Source organism: Saimiri boliviensis, chromosome 10 (assembly GCF_048565385.1).
Source record: "Saimiri boliviensis isolate mSaiBol1 chromosome 10, mSaiBol1.pri, whole genome shotgun sequence".
Classification (NCBI taxonomy): Eukaryota; Metazoa; Chordata; class Mammalia; order Primates; family Cebidae; genus Saimiri; species Saimiri boliviensis.
The window spans coordinates 39,736,969-39,759,624 of record NC_133458.1 but is presented as its reverse complement, the minus strand read 5'-3'; the positions used below and the strand labels follow the sequence as shown (position 1 = coordinate 39,759,624).

At 39.9% G+C, this 22,656-nt stretch overlaps 1 protein-coding gene across 14 annotated transcripts in view; it reads left to right on the top strand.

Annotated features, from left to right (window-relative positions):
* The window catches only part of ST7 (suppression of tumorigenicity 7), a 294,435-nt gene that overhangs the window by 247,528 nt on the left and 24,251 nt on the right, over window positions 1-22,656 (top strand). For all 14 annotated transcript variants that reach the window (XM_039472839.2, XM_039472837.2, XM_074379175.1 and 11 more), the window contains 2 exons: window positions 5,381-5,453; window positions 6,904-7,006. In XM_039472839.2, coding sequence (XP_039328773.1) covers window positions 5,381-5,453; window positions 6,904-7,006 — 176 coding nt within the window. The remainder of the gene's footprint in view (window positions 1-5,380; window positions 5,454-6,903; window positions 7,007-22,656) is intronic.

Genomic DNA, 22,656 nt, shown 5'->3' with positions numbered 1-22,656 from the left:
CTGGGATTACAGGCGCACGCCACCATGCCCAGCTAATTTTTTGTATTTTTAGTAGGAGACGGGGTTTCACCACGTTGACCAGGATGGTCTCGATCTCTTGACCTCGTGATCCACCTGCCTCAGCCTCCCAAAGTGCTGGGATCACAGGCGTGAGCCACCGCGCCCGGCCGAGAAACATTTACTTAGCATTCCTTGTTTCTGCAGTGAGTAATGGAATTATGTGATATCTCATGATTTCCTTTCCTTTTGTTTCCTCTTTGGATTCTAATTCATAAGAGCTAATAACGTAGCTAAATGCCACGTACAACAGTCAGAAGGGCACTGCAGAGTCAGTGTGTTCACACAAAATAAGACTAACAGAATGATTTTGAGTTGCTGTCTCAAAATAAAATTTCTGAATAAATTACAGGGAGTATTAGAAAGCACACGATTTGTTCTTATTGCCACCATTTCAATCACTACTGGCAGCCACTCTATTCATTTTATCATTTTATCCATTTCCGTAGTGATAAAAGCATGAAGTCATAGCCGGCAGATAAAACTGTACAGAACAGATTAGTGATCACCAGGGGACGTCTATGAGGAAGGACAGGGAGGCTACAAATATAAAGGGGTAGCACCAGGGAGTTCCTCTGTGGTAATGGAACAGTTCTGTATCTTGGTAGTGGTGGTTACATAAATGTAGTTATCGGATAAAATAGCATAGACATGTGTACTTGATTGTATGTAAAATATGATGAAAATGAGCAAGGTCTGTAGTTTACCTAATAGTACTCTATCAATGTCAATTTCTTGTTTTTTGATATTATACTAAGTTATATAAAATGTCATTATTAGGAGAAGCTGAGTGAAACATGTACAGGACTCTGTGTGCTATTTTTATAAATTTCTGGGAACCTATAATTATGTCAAAATATTAAGTTTAAAAATTATAACAAGCAACAATAACCAGACCTCACCCTTTTTTTGTGGGGTGAGGTGGGAATGAAAGAGAAGGTGCTCATGGGGCAAGCAGCATAAATAATTTTCTCCTAAAGGGTAGTGTTTATGTTTTTTCTTAATGCTAAGCCAAAACATCAGGTTCCGCCTCTGGTTTGGATGTTAGGCAGATATTAGATTAAAATATAGCTAATAAGGTAAATGTACTATAGCAGGCACACTGTAAATAGAACACACTAACTTTCACAAGGGTATGTGAAAGTTACATCTGATAGATCTGCAGGCTGACAGCACCTCATATGATATATTCTACTTTTGTCTATGCGTCGGTATTTGGCTCCACCAATGCATTTTCCCATGAACTTGCTTCAGGCAGTTTATAGAACAGAATTCTTCCCTCTAGCGTCATTATCTGTTAGAAAAAACAGTTATTGCATGTACATGACAGGAAACTTTGGAAATACAGATAAACAATAGAAAAAATTGCATGTAATCTTGCCACCCAGAAATAAACACCACTGATGGAGTGGTCCCCGCTTATTCTTAAGGGATGTTCCAAAACCTCGAGTGGATGCCTGAAATGATGGAGAATACTGAACCCTGTATACACAATATTTTTTCATATGTGCTTATGATAAAGTTTAATTTACAAATTAGGCACAGTAAGAGATTAATAATAACTAATAATGAAATAGAACATTAATAGAACTAATAATGAAATACTTATAACAATATGTCATAAAAGTTATATGAATGTGTCCCCTCCTTGTCATTCCACTTACTATGCATTCTGGCCGTAACTCTTGCAGTTTTAAGGTATAGCGGCAAAACTAACAACTTTCTTTTCCCTCTTCACGATATCACATGATTCATTCGTACTGTAGATCTTAGCAGACTTGGTGTACAATTTTGTCTTTTTTTATTAAGTTGAGAAATTTCACCTTTTCATTTAATGGAAGCACCTTACAGTTTCTATGTGGCATATGCAAATTGCCAGCATTACTGCTCTTGCACTTTGGGGCCATTATGAAATAAAATAAGGGTTACTTGAACACAAGCACTGTGATAATTATGACAGCCCTGTGACAGCTGTGATAACCCACATGGCCACAAAGTAACTGATGGGTGGGTAGCATCTATAGTGCAGATACTCTGGACAAAGGGATGATTCATACATCCTGGGTTGGAAGGAGCAGGACAGTAACAAGATCTCTTCACACTACTCAGAATGGCATGCCATTTAAAACTTATGAATTATTCATTTCTGGAATTTTCCATTTAATATCTTCAGACTGCAGTTGACTGTGGACAACTGAAATCACAGAAAGTGAAACTACTGATAAGGGGAGTCTACAATATTTGGTGCTTATTCCAATCTTTTTCTCTGTGCATATAAGTGCTTTTAAAAATGAATATTAAAGCATACTTTTTTTTAAACATTGTCCCCCTTTTATTGATTTTCTGTCTTTCTTTGTCATGAGTCTTTAGGTCAATATTTTATTTTATTTTATTTATTTTTTATTGCATTTTAGGTTTGGGGGTACATGTGAAGAACATGCAGGATTGTTGCATAGGTACACACGTGGCAGTGTGACTTGCTGCCTTCTTCCCCATCACCTATATCTGGCATTTCTCCCCATGCTATCTCTCCCCAACTCCCCACCCCCACTGTCCCTCTCCTGTTTCCCCCCAACAGACCCCAGTGTGTAGTGCTCCCCTCTCTGTGTTCATGTGTTCTCATTGTTCAACACCTGCCTATGAGTGAGGACATTCGGTGTTTGATTTTCTGCTCTAGTGTCAGTTTGCTGAGAAACTTTTTATAAACTTATAAACCTATTGATAGGTGCACAGTACATTTATTTCCTCCAGATCATTCAGTACCTTTCCACTACATAATTTAATGACTGCATGGAATTGTACCCTGTGAATGAACTTACAGCATGTTAACCAATCTATGATTGGACATTGGGCCATTTCCAGTTTTCCATTAGAAACCATGTTGTGATGAACAATCTTTGTGCACATTAATGATTATTTCCTAGGATAAAGTCTTAGAAGTAGAATTGCTGGGTAGGCAAAATGTAAAAGCTTTCCATTTATACTGCCTAAGTGCTTTGCAGAAAAATGTGCATCATTTTCAAAAATGAACATTGTAAACCAAAACCTGTTTGGACAACAAGACGCTCTATGTGAAGGGAAATTTAGCATCAGTTTCTTTAGAGTGATTCATTCCTCCTTAGAGCCAAATTGCCATTACCAAATAGATGTAATGTTTTTTACAGAAAAAAAGAATAACATTGAGAATATCTAAATAAACAAGCTATGCAAGAATATTTTGCTATTTTCATTAATCAGTGAGAAAAAAATAACTTACTGGCATAAAAAGATAAATAGAATCACATGCCACTAATAGGGAATGGGGTATTTTCATAGAGCTACATTTCCCTCTTTCTCCATTTGATATTGATTAAAATATATTTTTGGTTATTTTTAAGCATTTTTCTTGTGCACATATACTACTTAATAAAGGAAAAGGTGCAAACATTTTTAAAATGGAGAAAATGTACTGTAGTCATAAGGTTGCTGAATGCTGTTGCATTTTTCTAGTTGTGAATGCCCTATGCTAGTGGGAATGGGGGTCAGGATTCTAGATTAAAGATCATCTTTGATCAGGCATCTCCAGTCATTTGCTGGAGCACCTCGATTGTATCTTTTTCTGCATTTCTATCCAGGTGAAAGTGTCCATTTGATTGATTTGGTAACCATCAAACACAACTTACTCTTTCTTGTTGAGAAGCTAAGTTCTTAACAAAAGGCTCCTTCTTGTGCTGCCACCTTCAAGTAATTATGATCACTGTTTTTAGAAACAAGGCTTGGGTAATTTTAAAAGAAAAAGTCTGAACTTTGAAGTAGGCCATGTATCATCAGTTTTTATTTTATTAGCTTCAAATAACAATCAATGAGTATACCCTAGAAAACAAGATATTGTGTTTCTGTATTGATTCCCCACACTGGAAAGCTGTTAAATGTTTAGATGCTGGAAAAGCAACAAGACAAATCTATGAGTGTTTGACATTTTTTCTTTTTAGTTGTAAGCACGCCATTTTATATAGTGTGTGTGTGGTGGTGACATTTTGCTTGAATATAGTTTATGAGATCAAGGATTCAAAGACCTCTTTTCCTTTCAATTCTGTGCTGATATTTTCTATCATTGTGTTTTACCAGTGTCATTGAAATTTCCCTGAAAGAGAAATTCCTAAGGAGTCTCCTTGGAATTGGCAGTAAATACCCTTTATTGAAAGAGAGACTGGTTTTCTTTTATGAAATTTTTTTTTTCTGCCTCTGTCTGTTGGCTAACTATGGGACCTCCCTTTTTCATTCCTACTTTAATGTAATCCTTTCTAAGTTGGAAACAGCTTTGCAGAGAAGCTTGCAGGGCATTCCAGGTGCTAAGAGTTCCTCTAACCTAGAATGAATTTTGCAGCATCTGGAAATGGCATATTTTTACCTGTTCTGATTTAAGGTATTTCTGTGTCATAGTGTAAATTTGGCTCCAAGTGTTAAATACTAACTCCTGTTCAGGAAAGAATGCAGTCAATTTAAGCACAAATTTTTCAACCAAAGCGGAGCCCTCTTTGAGTTTATCTACTCTCACTTGTACTCTGTGCTTTTACTTTCCTGCAACCTCATTATGTAAACCCCACCCCCACCCTGGCCCTTCTGAAATTTTTGTGAAATTGAAATGAACTGTTTTTCCTGGTGGCCAGTGAGGCTTCATATAAAAGGAGATTTATGATAGATTTGCATGAGCAAAAATTATGTAGTTTTCTAAAGATACATATGCCCTTTAAAAATTACATATATATTTATATATTAGATATATATGTATATCTCCTTGACTTTGACTTTTACATTTTTAACAAGCACTATTAAAAATTGAATGTAAACTTGAAACTTAATGCAAAGGAAATTTAGTTTAACTCTGACCACTAAAGAATCATTCATTTGGCTGTGTGTCTTTAATCTGGATTTTTTTCTTCAATTAGTATTTCATACACCTGTTGAAAAATTTTTGTAAGGGACAAAGACGCTTTCATGTCTTTCACATCAAGGATATTCATGTGATATCTAAATTTATATATTTATAGCTATACTCTGCTCAAACTACATATGAAAATTCATGTTTTAAAATAGAAGGTGACTGCTTAAGAGTCAGCCTGGTGGACATGAATTATTCACAAAAATACCAACTACCCTTAGTTTCACATGCCATGTTGATACAGTAAGGAATAGCTGAAGTTCTTGTGTAATGTATGTATTAAAATATTTCTTAATTTATGCTTTATTGCACTTAAATATGATTAAAATGCTGGTATATTGAAAATTATTGCTCTTTGTTACCTGCAAACTTACGTGTTTCTACTTTCCTTTTCTCCAACAGATATAAGCTTACCAAAGTCAGCAACAATATGCTACACGGCTGCTTTGCTCAAAGCAAGGGCTGTTTCTGACAAGTAAGTGAGTCATAACTCGGGTGGTACTAATGCCTGACTGAATTCAGATGTGTTGCCTCTCAGGGCTTTCTCTGGAAGTTTCTCTTAGTCTATGAGGCCCCTGCTTATAAGCATGCATTTTCCAAAACCTGCTGTTGTTTTCTTTCACTATTAGAAGGAGGGAATGTATATCCTTGGGTATTATAAGGGTGTGTAAAGCAATCCTAAAGAGGGATTTATTTGAAATTCCATACCTCTGAGATGACTTTTTTCGTGTGTGAGACAGTAGATACCAAAACACCTGCTTGGGACTTACACAGAATGCCATCATTCTATTTGTTTTTTGCACATTCCTCTCCTTTCAGCAGTCCACGACTGAGTAGTGTCATACACTCGTAAAATGTGGCAGAGGGGATGGTCATCTCTCATCCTTTTGTCTCATCAACTCCAAATTAGCCACCCCCCAACCCAGGATCTGTTAACTTTGAGTTGCCATCTCAATGGGATGTTTGCCTATTTTATTCAGGCAGGTGACTATGGCATATAGAATTTTCATAAGCTTCTAAGGATGCCTGTCAGGTGAAAAGAGCATAGATGGCTTAACTGCTTTTGAGTTCATAAACTCTTACACTTCCCTGGTACAGTCCCTCTGTGGCATTGAAAGCAGAGAACAGGAAAACAGCTTCTGCTGTGTCAGACAGGTTTGCTGTTAAGTGTGTGTGCACTTCAAGATCGAAGTAATTTTCTTTCATTCTTTTTTATCCTGTAGATCGCCAGTACCTACTGCAACATCTTTTCTCCCTACACAGCGACTCCAGCTTGGGAGGGCAGGGCCAGGGTTGTCACAGCTTCCCCTGTGGTGTCTGCCTGCCAAGCACAGCTCTGGAGTTAGCCCTGGGTGTGAGGTGAGAAAGAGATTGCATGGTCTGGTTTTTTTCATTCACTCGGGCAGGTGTCTCGCCCGCAGTTTGGGCATGCACACGCCCCCTGCCGGAATGGCCCCAAGCAGACTCACCTGCTGCTGAAGCTGCAACGATTTAACTTCCATCGCAGCACTGACATTGGGTGGGAGGCCTCATTTCAAATCCTCCCCAGTTCTGTTTTTAACCAAGTACGCTCTTCTGTAACCTAGTTTTCTCTTTTTCTTACACTGTCTGCCCTTGTCAGTCCTACCTCTTCCCCTGACCTGAACAGGTACCTCGTAGAAAATTTAGATTAGCTATTTAGACAGAGACTTGACAGCTGAATTTAACTCCTGCCATGATTAGAATGTAAGCACGCTTTCTGCTTCTGCTGGGGTTTTTGCTGGCCTCAGTCTGAGGGGTCACTCAGAGGTTCCATGCAGTAGAAGTTTGGAGAGCCCATGCCATTGGCTCGCTGTGGTTTTATGGGCCCTTGATATGTAGATGTTTTTAGGTTGATGCCCAAGCAGTGGTCCCAACTGGATGGTTTTTGTCTTTCTACTTTTCAGATTCTCTCCTGAGGCTGCATCTCGGCGGGGGCTGAGCACGGCAGAGATGAATGCAGTAGAGGCCATTCATAGAGCTGTGGAATTCAATCCTCATGTGCCAAAAGTGAGTCTGTGGAATCCCCACAGGAACTCGTTATGATAACAGAGAAAGCATTCATTGACCATGGTGTCATATCTCGAGTACACTGGTTATAAAAAAATGAATTGCAACCAACAAATGTTGAGGCCCTGTATAGTATATGGGCATTTGCCTCATTTTAAGCAAAAGCTACACTCAAGAGGCTTTGGGGCAGATTCCAGACTTCACCATAATAAGGGTAAATTGATAGACCTCGCTGAGGCAGGCCAGGAAGTCTGAAATTGGCAAAAAGTAGTAGATGTCCCAGGAGTGTCAACACATTTGATAGGAATTTCACACCAGTTATGGTCTTACATAGACCAAGCTTAGGAAATAAATGTTGTTGTGAATAAAACTGGTAAAAAAAAAAAAATACAAACTAATGTGGCATTCCATGTCTCTATAGATAAATGATAGTTAATCAGTATTGGTGAGAAAATAATAGAGAAAACCTCAAAATATGAAGAAGTATTTTGCTTTGCAAGTACCATTTTAATAAGTATTATGTAGCAGAAAATATTTTTCTTGGTTGTTAACCACATGGTTGAACAATTTATAAATACCCAATATTTCCAATTTTTTTTCTGAAATTAATTTCAAGGGAGTCAGATCAGAGCAGAGGATATTTCTGTAATCTTTTATTCAGGAGATGAATGTGTATTTATTATTTACCTATATTTAACTACCTGCTCTGTGATAGGCATGAAGCCAAGAGGCATTTTCACTCTCGCTATTAAGTACATTTTGACCGCTAAGGAACTTACTGTAATTTACCTCAGGTATGACAAGCCATAACTTTCTTGGCAGAATGTCTGATGAATACTAACTGGTGAATAATGACAAAGGAAGGCTGTTTTGCTTGTGTTGTCGTACAATAGTAAAAGGGTCGGAGGGTATGAGTGAGAGAGAGGGAGATGATTTATGGAGTTAACTACTTTATCTTGTTGCTATCCAGAGTGACAGAGATAAGTGATCTAATATCATTCCTGCGATTTTACTCAAGTCTAGGTCATTTTTTTTTTCACTTAGCAGGAAACTAAGTGCCACATTTGCATACAGATGTATTTATTCATTAGTTCTAATGGGTAATGACCAACATATTATTTGTAGATTTATGTATTGTACATATGGTGCTATAAATATATCTCCTTATATAATATTTTCACCTAAGATAAAAACATTTATTCTACTTTAACTGAAATTTAAAACTAATCATGAAAAGATTATCCTAAATTATGGTAAACTGAGGTCATCTATTACTTATTGAATGCCATTCTCTACAGAACTATTCAGTAAGCATAAATAAGGCTCTTTTAGAGTAGTATTGAGTAATAACTCATGGATTCTGAGACAAAAGATAGTGTTCCACTTCTGGCTCTGTCATTTATCAGCCATTGGACATTGGGCTTAGCATCTCTCAGCTCAAAGTTGTCCCTTATCTTTAAATGAAGATAAAAATATAAGCCCTGCCTATTTCTGTGGTAAAGATCAAGTGAGATTATATATTTGAAGTTCTTTGAACACACCTGAGCACCACTTATTTGTAAATTATTAAAATTTTTGATATCTGACTTGGTGGTGGCTCCTCATATCTAGGAACCAAATCTTTTATTGTGATCCTAACTAGAGCCTTGCAATCCTGGGGCACTAGACAGAAAGTCACTACAGTATTTGTTGGTTACGTATTTTGATGGAAGTTGTCATTTAATGCTATAAAACTGGTCTGAAATGGTTACTTGGGCCTCTAGAAGAATATTAAAAGCCCTAAGAAACACTTTAAAGCTGTCATGGAAGAATTTGATGCAGTTAACTAGGATTTCACCTGCAAAATAGTATTATCCTAAAAGTGGAAACATTTCAAATATTTGATTGCACTCTACTTTCTAATCATGAAACTGAGAGAAGAAGGTAAACTACCTAGGTAAACTGACTCTACAGCACTTTGCTTTGTTGGTTATTGTGCTGAGGGAGAGATGTGTTTCCAGATGGGGAACAGGTCTTGGGATTCACTGGCCCAATCTGTCAAGAATTAGCCACAAACCTCTAATATACAGTATGCAGTGTGCTCTAAACACTTGTAAAAAGTGTGTGCTGTTTATTGGGCAGCTTGCTAATACTTTCGCAAATACACAGACATGCGCGCACAATTGGTGCCTTGGAGGCAGAGAATAATAGCCTTAGTTCTAGTAAGACATCAGTAAAGGATATAAACTTGTGGACTCTTGGCATAAGAAGGGCCTTAAAGATCATCTAGGTCACCTTTCCATCCTAATCTTGACACGCTCCTTATAATGATACTGTGATAATCATTTTTATTATTGGTTTCTTTTGAATGTTATGTGCCAAGCACAGTGCTAACCGGAGTACATAAACCCCTCTCACTTATTTTTCATAATGACTATATGAGGTGCATTATGTTATCATCCCTATTACATAGATGAGGGTACTGAATGCTTGGAGAGGTGAAATAATCTGCTCATGGTCATACAGAAAAATGACAGAGCCTGAAGCAATTCTGGGTTATCTGCTCTTAAATGTTGCCCTCTACTGCCTCCCACATCACACCAGGGAACAGACCAGCCTAGGCTTGGACCCGTCAAATGCTGGCAGGCACATTGCTTCCCAAGGCATTCAATCCTTTAAGGACAATTCAGGTTTCTTCAAGATACCTTAAATGATACGACTTCCGCGGCTGCTTTTTCTCTATCACAGGAAGTTATCGGTGGCCCACCACAGGAATTTTCAGTATCTACATGCTGTATTATGTAATTACCATCTTCTCTGAGGGAGGAAAAAAATACCAAATATAATAACTGAGAACTGCCTTCCATAAATTTCCAGTTTTGCTTCATCTGGTATCCCATTAAGCAAAGATACATAGGTAATATTTCACCATCCAATGATAAATACTAGTCATTTACCTTAGGAGGGTTACTCTTAGGAACTCTCTTCACCTGCAGACATGAGGAGTAGGGAGGAAGGGTTGCTCCTTATCACATCACAGGACTGGGAGATAAATTAGAGCAATAAGAAACCCCTTGTCTCTGTTCTGAACGAGAGCCTCTTAAGTGGTCACTTAGATGTGAAACACTAGAATTTCTGAAGTACTAGATTGCAGCAAACTAGTAAAGAGGAAGCAGACACATAGGCTCATCATTACCAACAGAACTGTCACTCCCTCTTGAGAACTGTAGCTGTATCACCAGCTCCCATAGGAAAAGGCATAAACTCCTTGGGAAATTCTTCGGTACCCTTTATAATCTGACCCAACTTGTTTTTCTTTTTTTCCACCTTGCAACTGTTTGTTCATCATTCCAGAAACATTCTCTTCCCTTTCCTTCTTCACTTCCTCTGAGGAAACCCTGTTCCTGCTTCACCACCATCACCATTAAGAGTCATCAGGAAGCTTGTTCTTCCTCATCAGAATTAAGTCTCTGTCCTCCGTGGTCTCGCACTATAATGCATTGATTATGTACTTGCTGTTTACTTTTTTTTTTTTTTTTGGAAGACAATTGGGGATGTTAATGATGCTGGTGATTTTCAACAACTGAGAACAAAACTCAAGAAGACAAAGAAATCTCGAATCCATTAGAGAATGTTTTCCGTTTAATGGGATTAAAATAGGTTTGCATTTAAAGAAAATTCCATTCATGTAATGCTGAACAAAGGACTGCCTTCATCCCGGTGCTATACCTTCATCTTTGTATTGCTATAGTTTACTGGATTTGGGGCCTTCTTTCTGCAGATATGCTCCTCTGCTCACCCCGCTCTTCCTCAGCAGTCTGAAGATTTACTTTGGGGTGGGGGTGTGGGGAGACATTTCTATCAGTGACCCATCAACTACACAGATCTGGGTTAACCAGAGCTTACGTGCTCTTAGTATGCTGCAGCCACACCACAAGCCTTTCACTGCAAGAAGACACATTTTTGTTTTGGAAGATGTTGCATTAACTCCTTCAGGGCACCAAAGTTAAACTTTCATTTTCTGACAAGTTTCTGAAAGATGGGCTAAATTATTTTTTGTTATGGGCAGTATCAGATATGTCTTTTGCTCTATAGTGGTATAAAAACAATTTACTCATATTTCAGACTCTATCCTTTTTTTCCTAAGCATTTTAAATACTATAAAAAAATAGCATAGGGCTCTTAATGTGGACTTTATGGTTGGGTATTGGGGTATATTTGTTTCTGAGGGAAGATTAACAGATGCTCAGAATTCTTTAACCTTAAAAAGGTTATCCTCCAACTTAAGTTCAAGTATTTTATCCATGTGCCTTCAGACTCTTTTAAGACAGTTTCTATAACTGGGTACTTCTTTTTTATGGGTGTGAGGTAAAAAACATGTAACATGAGTTCTACCCTCTTAACGAATTTTTAGGTATACAGTACAATCTTGTTAACTGTATTAGTCCATTTACATGCTGCTAATAAAGACATACCCAAGACTAGGTAATTTATAAAGAAAAGAGATTTAATTGACTCATCGTTCAGCATGGCTGGGGAGGCCTCAGAAAACTTACATTCATAGCAGAAGGGAAAGTAAACACATCCTTTTTCACATGATGGCAGGAAGTAGAAGAATAAGCAAAAGGGGGAAAGCCCCTTATAAAACCGTCATATTTCGTGAAAACTCACTATCATGAGAACAGCATGGAGATAACTGCTCCATGATTCAGTTGCCTCCCACCAGGTCTCTCCCACAACACGTGGGAAGAGATTTGAGTGGGAACACAGCCAAACCATATCATTAACTGTATGCACATTGCTGTACAGTAGATCTCTGGAACTTTTTCATCTTGCACAGTTGAAACTTTATTCCTGTTGAATAGCAACTGCCCGTTTTGCCCTCTCCCCAGCCCCTGGCAAGCACCATTGTACTCTGCTTCTGTGAATTTGACTATAGATACCTCATATCAGTAGAATCATGTATTATTTGTCTTTCTGTGACTGGCTTATTTTATTTAGCATAATGTCCTCAAGGTTCATCTATGTTATAGCTAGTACATGACAGAATTTTCTTCTTTTTAAAGACTGAAAATTATTCCATTGTACGTATATGCCGCATTGTCTTTATCCATTCACCTGTCCATGGACATTTAGGTTATTTTCATCTCTTGGCTATTGTGAATAATGCTGCAGTGAAAATAGTAGTACAAACATCTCTTCAAGATCCTGCTTTCACTTCTTTTGAATGAATACTCAGAAGTAGAAATGACTGGATCATATGGTGGTGATTCTATTTTTTATTTTTTGAGAATCTTCCAAACTATTTTCCCTAGGAGCTGAGCCATTTTACATTCCCACCAACAGTGCACAAGAGTTCCTGTTTTCCACAAACTTGCCAGCATTTGTTATTTTCTTGATTGTGGCCATCCTAACACATGTCAGATAAAATTTTTTTTGTCGTGTTGATTTGCATTTCTCTGCTGATTAGTGCTGTTGAGCATCTTTTCATATACCAGTTGGTCGTACGTCTTCTTTGAAGAAATGTCTATGAGTCTTTTGCCCATTTTTAAATCGGATTGTTGGACTTTTTCTTTACTTTTCTTTCTTCTTCTCTTTTTTTATTTTTATTTTTTTTTTTTTGCTATTGAGTTGTAGGAGTTCCTTATATGTTTTCAATAATAACCCCTTATTAGATATATGATTTGCAGATATTGTCTCTATTCCACAGGTTACCTTTTTACTCTGTTGATTGTTTTATTTGCTACCCAGAAGCATTTCAGTTTGATGTAATCCCACTTGTCTATTTTTGCTTTTGTTGCTTGTGTTTTTGGTGTTATATCTAAGAAATCATTGCTAAAACTAATGTCGTGAAGTTTTTCCCTCTTCTACTTTCTTCTAGGAGTTTTATAGTTTCAAGTTTTACATTTAAATTTTTGATGCGTTTTTGAGTTGATTTTTGTGTATGGTGTAAGATAACAGTTCAATTTCATTTTTTTTTCATTTTGTTGAAGATAATTATCTACTTCTTCCCTCTCCCCCACACCATGACCCAAGGCAGGGTTGTACTCTGTCACCTAGGCTGGCATGCAGTGACACAGTCATTGCTCATTATAACCTCAAGCTCCAGGGTTCAAGGGATCCTCCAGCCTGTCTCTAGAGTAGCTGGGACTGTAGGTATGTGCCCTCATGCTCAGCCAGCTTTTTAAAATTTTTAGTAGAGACATGGTCTCTGTTGCCTCAAGCAGTCCTTCCATCTCATTCCCCCAAAGTGCTGGGATTATAGATGTGAGGGACTGCACACAGCCTAATCTACTTCTTGAGGCCTCTGTAGTTGATATCAAGTTGACATGACCAGTCAACTTCTGTAATGAACCTTTTTGGGCAAGAAGGTTTTTTAGTCAGGGTTATTTCCTTAGGGTAGATTTAAAGAATGGGAATTACTAAGTCATGTGTAGAAGCACTTAAGGCTCTTGATATTGCCAAACTACTTGCCAAAAAAGATTATAGCAGTTTAAATCAGCAGACAACTCCTTCACCATTTTATCATATCCTCACTGTCATTGAGCAGTTTGTTTAAAAAAGAAGGGGAACAGCAATAAGTATTTATGAACCTATTAAGTACAAATGGAATTTTGTTCCTTTAGTCTGCATTTCCTTGTCACTACTAGTATGGGAGAACATTGTTTGCCATTTGTATTTACTCTTTGCTGAAATATCAGGCAAAATATATTAATTATAACAACAACAATGAATAGTGACCTAGCGATAAACAGAGCTATGAAGTATTATTAAAAGGGTTCATCATGCCTGTAATTCCAGCATTTTGGGAGGCTGAGCTAGGAGCATTGCTTGAGTCTAGGAGTTTGAGACCAGCTTAGACAATATAGTGAGACCCAATCTCTACAAACAAACAAAAAATTAGCTGAATGTCATGGCATGCGCCTATTTTCCCAACTACTCAGGAGGCTGAGTCCAAAGGTCAAGACTGTAGTGAGCCATGATTGTGCCTCTGCACCACAGCCTGGTAGAAAGAAAGAGACTTAGGCTCTAAAAAAGAGAAAAAGCTCAAAAGTGTTCAGAACAATGACTCCTGTTACTTCCTGTCCACAGGACTGGAGTAAAGTATGGGAGGAGGGAGTTAATTAACTTCCTGCCCATTCTTGTTTTGGTACAATGAGGCTAAACATAATGGCTTCACAGAACTGAAGACAGGTAAATGAAATTACTTCGTGGAATTTATTCAGTACCTGCTCAATACATGTTGGCCCCTTTATTATCTCTTCCTTTTCACTTCTCGTTCTATTTCTGTGCTTGCAGTCTAGGTGGAAATAGAGGCTGCCTAGAAACATGCATTTAACAGGTGCTTCTTGGGCCACTCTAGCCTGAAGAAGGACAACCAGAGAGTATAACAGTGACACCTCAGTGCCTTTGGCCTTGAGGACCCTTAGGGTCCCTTTAGACCTCCAGATTTGACGGGAGGCTCTAGCATGTTCTGGCTGCAGCTATTGTCTTCAGGGATTCTGCAGTTTGTAGCTTCTTGGTAAGTTCTTTGCTTGTGGCTGATTGTTACCCATTTCTGACCTGTGTCTTAAATTCTTGTTCTGAACCTGGTACTATCCCTGCTCCCAGCCAACCCACTCCCATCAGGTCCTCCACCCCAACACTTCACATCATGTCTGGTAAGAGACTTGCCCTTTCCTCTCCCTGGTGCGCCTGCCTCCTCAGGTGGAACAGTCCTGAAAACCTGTCCTAGGCATGCATGAGGTTGCCTCCTAAAGCATCACTGTGTCTTCTACTTTGATTACAGAGGCAGCAGTGTCCCGGCTCTTAGGGAGACTGAGGCTACCCCTGTTTTCTCATTATATAACTCATATTTCCCTGTCTGAGTAACCAGATTGTGGGGCTACCTTAACAGTCTGTAATACACACATACATATACTGAGCCCATCATCATTGGCAAATTCCAGCAAAATGTTTCCGGATTCTATTAAGTTTTGGCTCCTTCTGAAGCTTTTCTTCTTCAGCCTATAAAAAGCAAGCAGCTATTTGTTTCATTTCCAGGGGTTCTGCTACCAGTTGGAGTTGGGCTGTTGGAATGATCTCCACTGCCTACCACCAGGCAAAGGGGAACAGTGTGAGTGGAAGAGAGAGAGGTGGCAGGGAAATGTGCCTTAGTGTGGGCTGTGTGGTCAGGGGTCCCAGGTGCCCACAGTTATAGTGGAGGTAGGGACCCACTTGAAAATCACCAGATGCTTTGTTCAGACCAGGCCTGAGAGGTTTGGAGTCTCCCAGCTTAGATCACTTGTATCTCCTTCCTCCCTGTCCCTGCATCCTTGGCTTGGTGCCTATTCTTAATATCAGAGTTGGTAAGGCTCTCAAGCCCTCAGAACAGGAATTTCTTCCATGTCCTCCCTCCACTGAAGCCACACACCTTGCTAGTTCTCCTGTCAGCCACAGTATATTTGAACTACTTTTACTTAAGCAGGATCACTCTGCTCTACTAGACTAACCAGGACATCGCCCGCAATGTTTCTTCGTCCTGGAGGGGCTAACCTTCCTGCTGCTGCCCCCCAGCTTCTCTAGTCTCCAAAGGTGTACAATTCTGAACCAGAGTCCTCTTTCCCTCCCAGCAGCACATTCAGCTAGCACTTACTGAATACCAATTACGTGCCAGCCACTGGGACGCCGGTTAGAACATGATGCGTACTCTCAAGAAGTGCCCAGTCACTGAGAAGACAGACCAGGCCGTGCCCCTATGAGGCAGGCAGAGTGCTGCTGGGCCCCCAGGAGCAAGGCAGCCGGCTCAGTCAGAATTGGGGCAGATAACCGGGTGCTCTGTAACTCCTAGAAGCCAGATCCTGTATTTTGCAGTTATAAACATTCTCCAAGTGTGCAGTGGTAGGGGAGTGGTCTGGCTGTATACAGAATGCCCAAACCTCCCACTCAACTCTGAAAGCCTTGGATGTGGTGGTCCCCAGAATTGAGCCCTAGCAGATAGGAAAGCCTGACCTGGTCAATATCACCAAGGAGGGCTTCCCAAGTCACGGGTCCTCTTCACCACCACACACAGGCCTCCACTGGCCAGCTTGTGCTTAGACCATCTAGTGTTTACTTCTACGAAAACAAATGATTTTTAATTTTTTTAAAGCAGTAAGCATTTTTACTCTCTTAATTCAGTCTTACATGAAACCTTAATAAATAAGCAAGTAAATGTAGGACTACTCTGGTTAAAACTGGGATGAGAAGTCTGGTAGCCAAGCAGCCCCAAGGCCCCTTTGCATACAGTTCAGAAAATAGCAGATATCTGTGACCCATCACCACCAGAAAATCCCAAGCTTTTGAGGTGCCACCCATAGAGCAAGAGGCCTCACACCCACTCTGAGCAGCGGGGAGGGGGCTGCCGAGCCAGTATCACCATCTTGTTAGCACATCCGAGTGCTGTAGGCAGAGCTGCTGAGGGGAGAAAAGTCAAGAAAATTCACCAGCACCAAGGGGGGATAGCTTTCATCTTAATCTTGCCCCAAATCCCAGAACCAGTAAACTGCCTGCTGCCTTCCTCACTGCACCTGCCCAAGGGTAGCAGAGGGCACAACAGGCAGTTCCTGAGGGCACCGAAGGGAGGAGGCTGCCACACTTCCAACACTCATTTCAGCAGTGGGCAGACTGGGCTTGACAGAATGTGGAGGTGAGGACCTAGCCTAATAGATATTTAGCTTTCAAATTATAAGACTTGGAGTGTAGGAAGTTGTGAGAAAATAGAGAGGAAAGAATGAAGAATGTTATGACAGAAATGCATTCCCATTAAAAATGTACTTTTTTTTTTTTTTTTTTTTTAAAGAAAGCTCATCTAATGTTAATCTAGAAACTAATTTCGTGTGGATTTCAAGAGGCTTGTGGGAGAAAACATCGTGGTAATTGTATATGCTAATAGAGTACCTACAGGACATTGTTATAGTGATGGAAATTCTATTTTATGCAAACACTAAAGCAATCCTCCCTTATATCTTGGCAAAGCTGATTGACAGAGTATAAAATTGCTTTTTAATCCAATTTAGGAAACAAAATGTGTAGTGGGTTTTAGCATTTTAAAATGCTTGAAGCGTGGAAGCAGAAATTCAAAATACCCTGGCAGACCGTCTATGATATTGTATATCAACAGCACATTTCAGAAATATTATTTCAATATAAGTTTCTATGAATTGTGTCATATTTTGTTCCAAATCTTTTTTGGATTAGAGTAAGGAGAACGTATTGTGGAAATATGACCCAGAGGAAAATGAATAGAAACCAGTTTTTAGCCACATTTCTCAGGATTAGGAAGTTTGTAAGTCTCTTCAACAAAACATACTGCAGCTGCTTTCCCTAAGCCTATCTCCATACAGGCCACCCCCACCAGACTCATCACCTCTACCAAGGTCACTCTTATTAAGGCTGCTGCCACCTAGGCCTCTAGATCTGTTGGCTTCATCTCAAATCTCATCCTGTTTCATCTCTTCTCAGCATTTGATACCACTGATGGACTGCTTTTTATGTCTTTCTCTTTTTTTTTGAGAAAGGGTCTTGCTCTGTCACCCAGGCTAGTGTGCAGTGGTGCTATCATGGCTCACTGCAGCCTCAACCTCCCAAGCTCAAGCAGTCCTTCCACCTCAGCCTCCGCTGTAGCTGGGACCACAGGTGCACACCACCACACCTGACTAATTTTTGTATTTTTTGTAGGGACAGTTTTGCCATGTTGCCTAGGCTGGTCTTGAACTCCTGGGCTGAAGAGATTTTCCTGCCTGGGCCTCCCAAAGTGCTGGGATTACAGGTGTGAGCCACTGCCCCCGGCCTACTTCTTTTCTTGAGGCCATCCTGACCCCATGACACCTTCTCTTTGTGCCCCTCCTGCATGTCAGCACTCTCCTGCTTCTTTCCTGTCCTGCCACGCATTCATGTTTTCCAGGGAGCTCCATTCACTGCCCTCTCCCTCCTTGCTCGAAGCTGTCTTGGGAGATCTGGGGTGCTCCTACTGCACAGCTTCCACCTCTGGCCCAGAACACCCAAATTTGTGTCTCCAGCTTCTCTCCTAAGCTCTAGACCTGCAGACCCAGCTGCCGTCAGGCCATTTCTCTAGGAATGTTCTGCAGGTTCTTCGAACTGTTTTTGTTACCTTCCCCTGCTAAGCTTCTTTCTCCTTTGGTGTCTTCACCCTAGCTAAGGAGCTCACATTATTCTAGTTTCCTATGCTAAAAATTTGTCACCTTTGGTTCCTCCCCTCACTCTCACATTTAGTCAGGCACCAAGTCCTGGAGAGGCTCCTCCTGTATACCCCAATTTGTCCCCATCACCTGGACTCTAACAGGAGCTTTTTAAGACTTTACTAATTTCCATCTCTTTCCTGTCTGTTGATCCTACACCTGACTCAACCATTTCTCTCAAAATTGCAAACTGCGCAACTCGCTTCCCAATTGCCTATGGCAGTGGTTTCCAGACTGTCCTCCTGGGAGAGCCAGGAGGGTTCTCCAGACCTCTCTTGGGTCCCTCCCTCAGATTTCCCCACAGCTTTGTTTTTCATCAGTTTCACAGATTCTCAGTGTGTTTTTTTCCTCTTTGTACAAATTATGGTATCTGCAGTATCTGCAGGGGGTTGGTTCCAGGACCCCTCACATATATCAAAATCTGCGCATACTCAGATCTCCCAGTCAGCCCTGCAGAACCCAACAGAATCGTGTTATGCAAAAAAGTCAGCTCTCTCTACATGTAGGTTTCCCATCCCATGAATACTGTATTTTCAATCCATGTTGAGTTGAAAAAAATTTTGTATAAGACTGGGCCTGTGCAGTTCAAACCCATGTTGTCGAAGAGCCAACTGTATTATGTGTCTACACATTTGAAGGCCACAGTAACTAAAGTTCAGGGCACCGTCTAGAGAAGGTCATGAAGGCCTTTTACAGCCTGCTTTTTCTACTCAACTCCCTTGGAGAGTGGCCTGAGTTCAAAGGCAGGTTCTGCCACATGCAACTGTGCAACCCTGAACAAGTTACTTCCTAAAGCCTTCATTTTCCCATCTGTGAAACAGGAATAATAATATTAGCTCTGCTGCAGAGTTGCTGTTATGGAGTTACTGAGGTAATGCTTGGCACATGTGTTAGTGCGTAATCAGTGTTGGCAATTACCATCTTGTTAGTTAGTACTCAGGCCCCACCAGTTTATCATGCCCTTTGATGCTTTTGGTTTACTTTGTCCTTTAATGCTGGTTTGGAATCCCCCTTCCTCAGTTTTTTCAATATAAACTCTAATTAGTGAGATTGATATTTTCATTTTTCTGTGAAGCCTTCTCAGACACAGTGCTCTCCGTTTGCTTCCTCAGTGCTAAGTTTATACATCTTACTAAGGTACTTATTGTGTTGAATTTTTATTACTTCTCCATACATTCTCTTTTTCTCTCCCTCCTTCCCACTGTCTCTCTGTCCATCCTCTATTCCTACAGAGACTGTGTATCATCAAGGTGGGGACCTGACCTGATTCATGTCCATGCCCTTGAGGTGTAAATTATGGTTGCATCCATATTTGTGTCCTTGGAATACACAAAGGATCCTTCCATATCCATGTCCTTGGATAGGCTGTGGCTGCTCCCATGTCTATATTCTTGGGATACACTCTGTGCCTTCCCATATTTTTCGAATGAAGCAAAGTAACCAATGAATAGAAAGTGAACCAGGAAGATGCAGGTACCTTGTGGTGAGAAACCCTGAGTGGTACTGAATCACCAGGTTTAATTTGACGATTCAGCTTTGCTTTATGCTTGCCTCTGTATTGGTCGGTTAGTGACCCTTGGTAGCCAGGTCTCTTTAACAGATCTGCTACTACAATAAAAGTGCTAAAGTATTTTACCTAAAAACAAACTCAGTTATCTGTGGGACATGTATACACAGAAAACACAGATTACCTCTACAGTAATATAAACATTTAATTTTTTTTGGTAGCAAAAATATCTACTATTCAATGCACACTTACGTACTATGTGAATGAATGCTTTACATGTATTACAAATATCTTCAAAAGTTAAAACCAGCAAGATATGTTTTTACTATTTCAGTTTTACAGATGAGTAAATGAGATTCAAAGAAGTTAAATTTAACATGTCTAGGGTCTCATAGCTAGAGAGTAGAGCCAGGATTCCAGTAAGTGATTCACAGTGGCAGATGGTAGATGAGAGGAGGTAAGGCAGGGAATCCTGGTGATATATACCTTCTTCTCCATCACCACATGATCTTAGTGAGCTGGGGCTACTTGCAGTGTTTTTTGTCCTGTGCTTGTTTTGTGTCTTACTGAGTACAGGGAGCAAGCAACATTGAAACTCAGACTATGTGTTGTCCCTCCCAAAAAGCACTAGCTTTATTCTCAGAATTCTTTATTGTTGTTTTAAAAACATCTTTTCTGGCCTTAGTCCATTTTATCAGAGCAAGTTGCACCAAAGCATTGTGGGCATGAAAAAAATTGCTATCTCCAGTTATATTTTGTTTGTGTGGGTTTTTTTTCGTGTGTGTGTGTGTGTGTGTGTGTGTGTGTGTGATGCAAGTCTAGAAAATAGATTTGTGTTACATATATACATACATACGTGTTTAGAGAGAGAATAAAAATACTTACTACAAGCTAGGCATGGTGGCATTTGCCTATAGTCCCAGTGACTTGGGAGGCTGAGACAGGAAGATCACTTGAGCTTAGGAGTTCAAGGCTGCAGTGAGCTATGACTGCACCACTGTACTTCAGCCTGGGCAACAGAGCAAGACCCTATCCCTTAAAAAAATGCTTATTATAGAAAACTTAGAAATCACAGAAAGAGTACAAAAGAAGTTAATCTTCCATTAAAATAAAATATTTAACCACCATGAACATTCAACCTGTGACTTTCCAATGGTTTTTAATGCCTACACACACATTTTTGTCAAAATAATAATAATCTGCTATGTAAATGATTAGGTTACATTGATTTTTTTTTTTTCCATTTAGCAATGTACCATGAACATTTCCCTGTGCTAAATTCTTTCACTACCTGGTTTTGGGGGGCAACTTAATAGGCATCTTTAACTATATAAGTTATTTTACATGTTTGTTTTTGAGATGGAGTCTTGCTCTTGTCACCCAGGCTGGAGTGCAGCCTCCGCCTTGGCTAACTGCAACCTCCACCTCCTGGGTTCAAGCAATTCTCCCGCCTCAGCCTCCTGAGTAGCTGGGATTACAGGTGCACACCACCATGCCTGGCTAATTTTTGTAATTTTTGTAGAGATGGGGTTTCATCCTGTTTATCAGGCTGGTCTCAAACTCCAGACCTCGTGATCTGCCTGCCTCGACCTCCCAAAGTGCTGGGATTATAGGCATAAGCCACCGCACCTGGCCACCAATTTTTTTTCCACATTTTGTTTATTCCCATACTTTTGCTAATGATTTTCATAGGACTTATGCTATTGTTGGTATTGAAAATCCCAAAAAAGAGGCGTATGAGTTCATTCTTTGGCATTAACATTGATGTGAATGATAGCTGTGGGATCATTTTCATTCAAATGATTATAGAACTTTAAGATTGTAGCAAAAGGGATGTTAGCAGCCACTCAGGGTAGCCTCTAGTAAGCCACATTTCTTCAGCAGCTTCCCTGACAGGTGAGCCAGTTTCTGCTCAGAAACCTCCATGAGTAGGTGCTGCTCACACCCCAAAACCACAGCCCTCTGCTCCTCTTCATATGCCCTGACTTTAGATGCTCCTACAGTGGATGTAAGGAGCTAGATGCTGATACAAATAGATTTTGAAAAGTTGCTTCCAAAAGTTTTAGAAGCAGTGCACTGTAAGATCAGAGTGATTCGAGAATCTGGGAAGGAAGTTAGAGGCAGGATGGCGGGCAAGATAGCACAGAATGCTGGCTGAGCTAATAGAAACCGAGTCATTATTATAGATAGATAAAGCTTGTTCTCTGATTTGCGAGCTACAGTTATTCTAATTGATTTCTGCATACTTGTGGATAGGGATCTGCCCTCTTCCATTTATTTTTCTTTTGACAAGTAAGGCATGAAATGTTGTTCCATGCTTTTCTAATTTAAGTGTTGTACATGTTGAGAACTGATCTTGCCAGCTATTTTAAACGTGGCCAAAAACATAACACATTGTTGTTACTAGTCTTCATCATTTGATTAGGGCCAACATTTTGTTTAGAATTATAAAGGAGTATAAATCTCTTTTGTAGTTATAGCTGATTTCTGCCATAAGAGAGATAAGATGAGAAGGCAAAGTTGTTTCCTTGATGTGTTGCTTTGGTTAGCCTCATGAGGCTGATTAGGCCAGGGATGTTCACTTTGAGAGACTTCTTGGGAAGTAAGATTTCAATTTAATTTAACTTAAAAAAATTACCTTGATGTGCAAGGCTCTGTAGGAGGTGTGGGAGGAGAAATTAAGATGCGGATGACAAGGTTCATGCTCTTGGGGGTCTAACGATTCAGCAGAGATGCAAGATACACGATAACTAATATAAGGTGGCGTGTGAATAGTATGTATACACGAAGATTAGAGAGAGCTTAGAGGAGAAACAGCGTTACCTCACGGCCTACGTTTGGGGCTGTGGATGTTGTCCTTGAGGCCATATGTATCCCATTGAGCCTGCAGGCTGAGTAAGCCATCTGTCTCTCAGACATGTACTACTATTTTTCAAATGTATTAT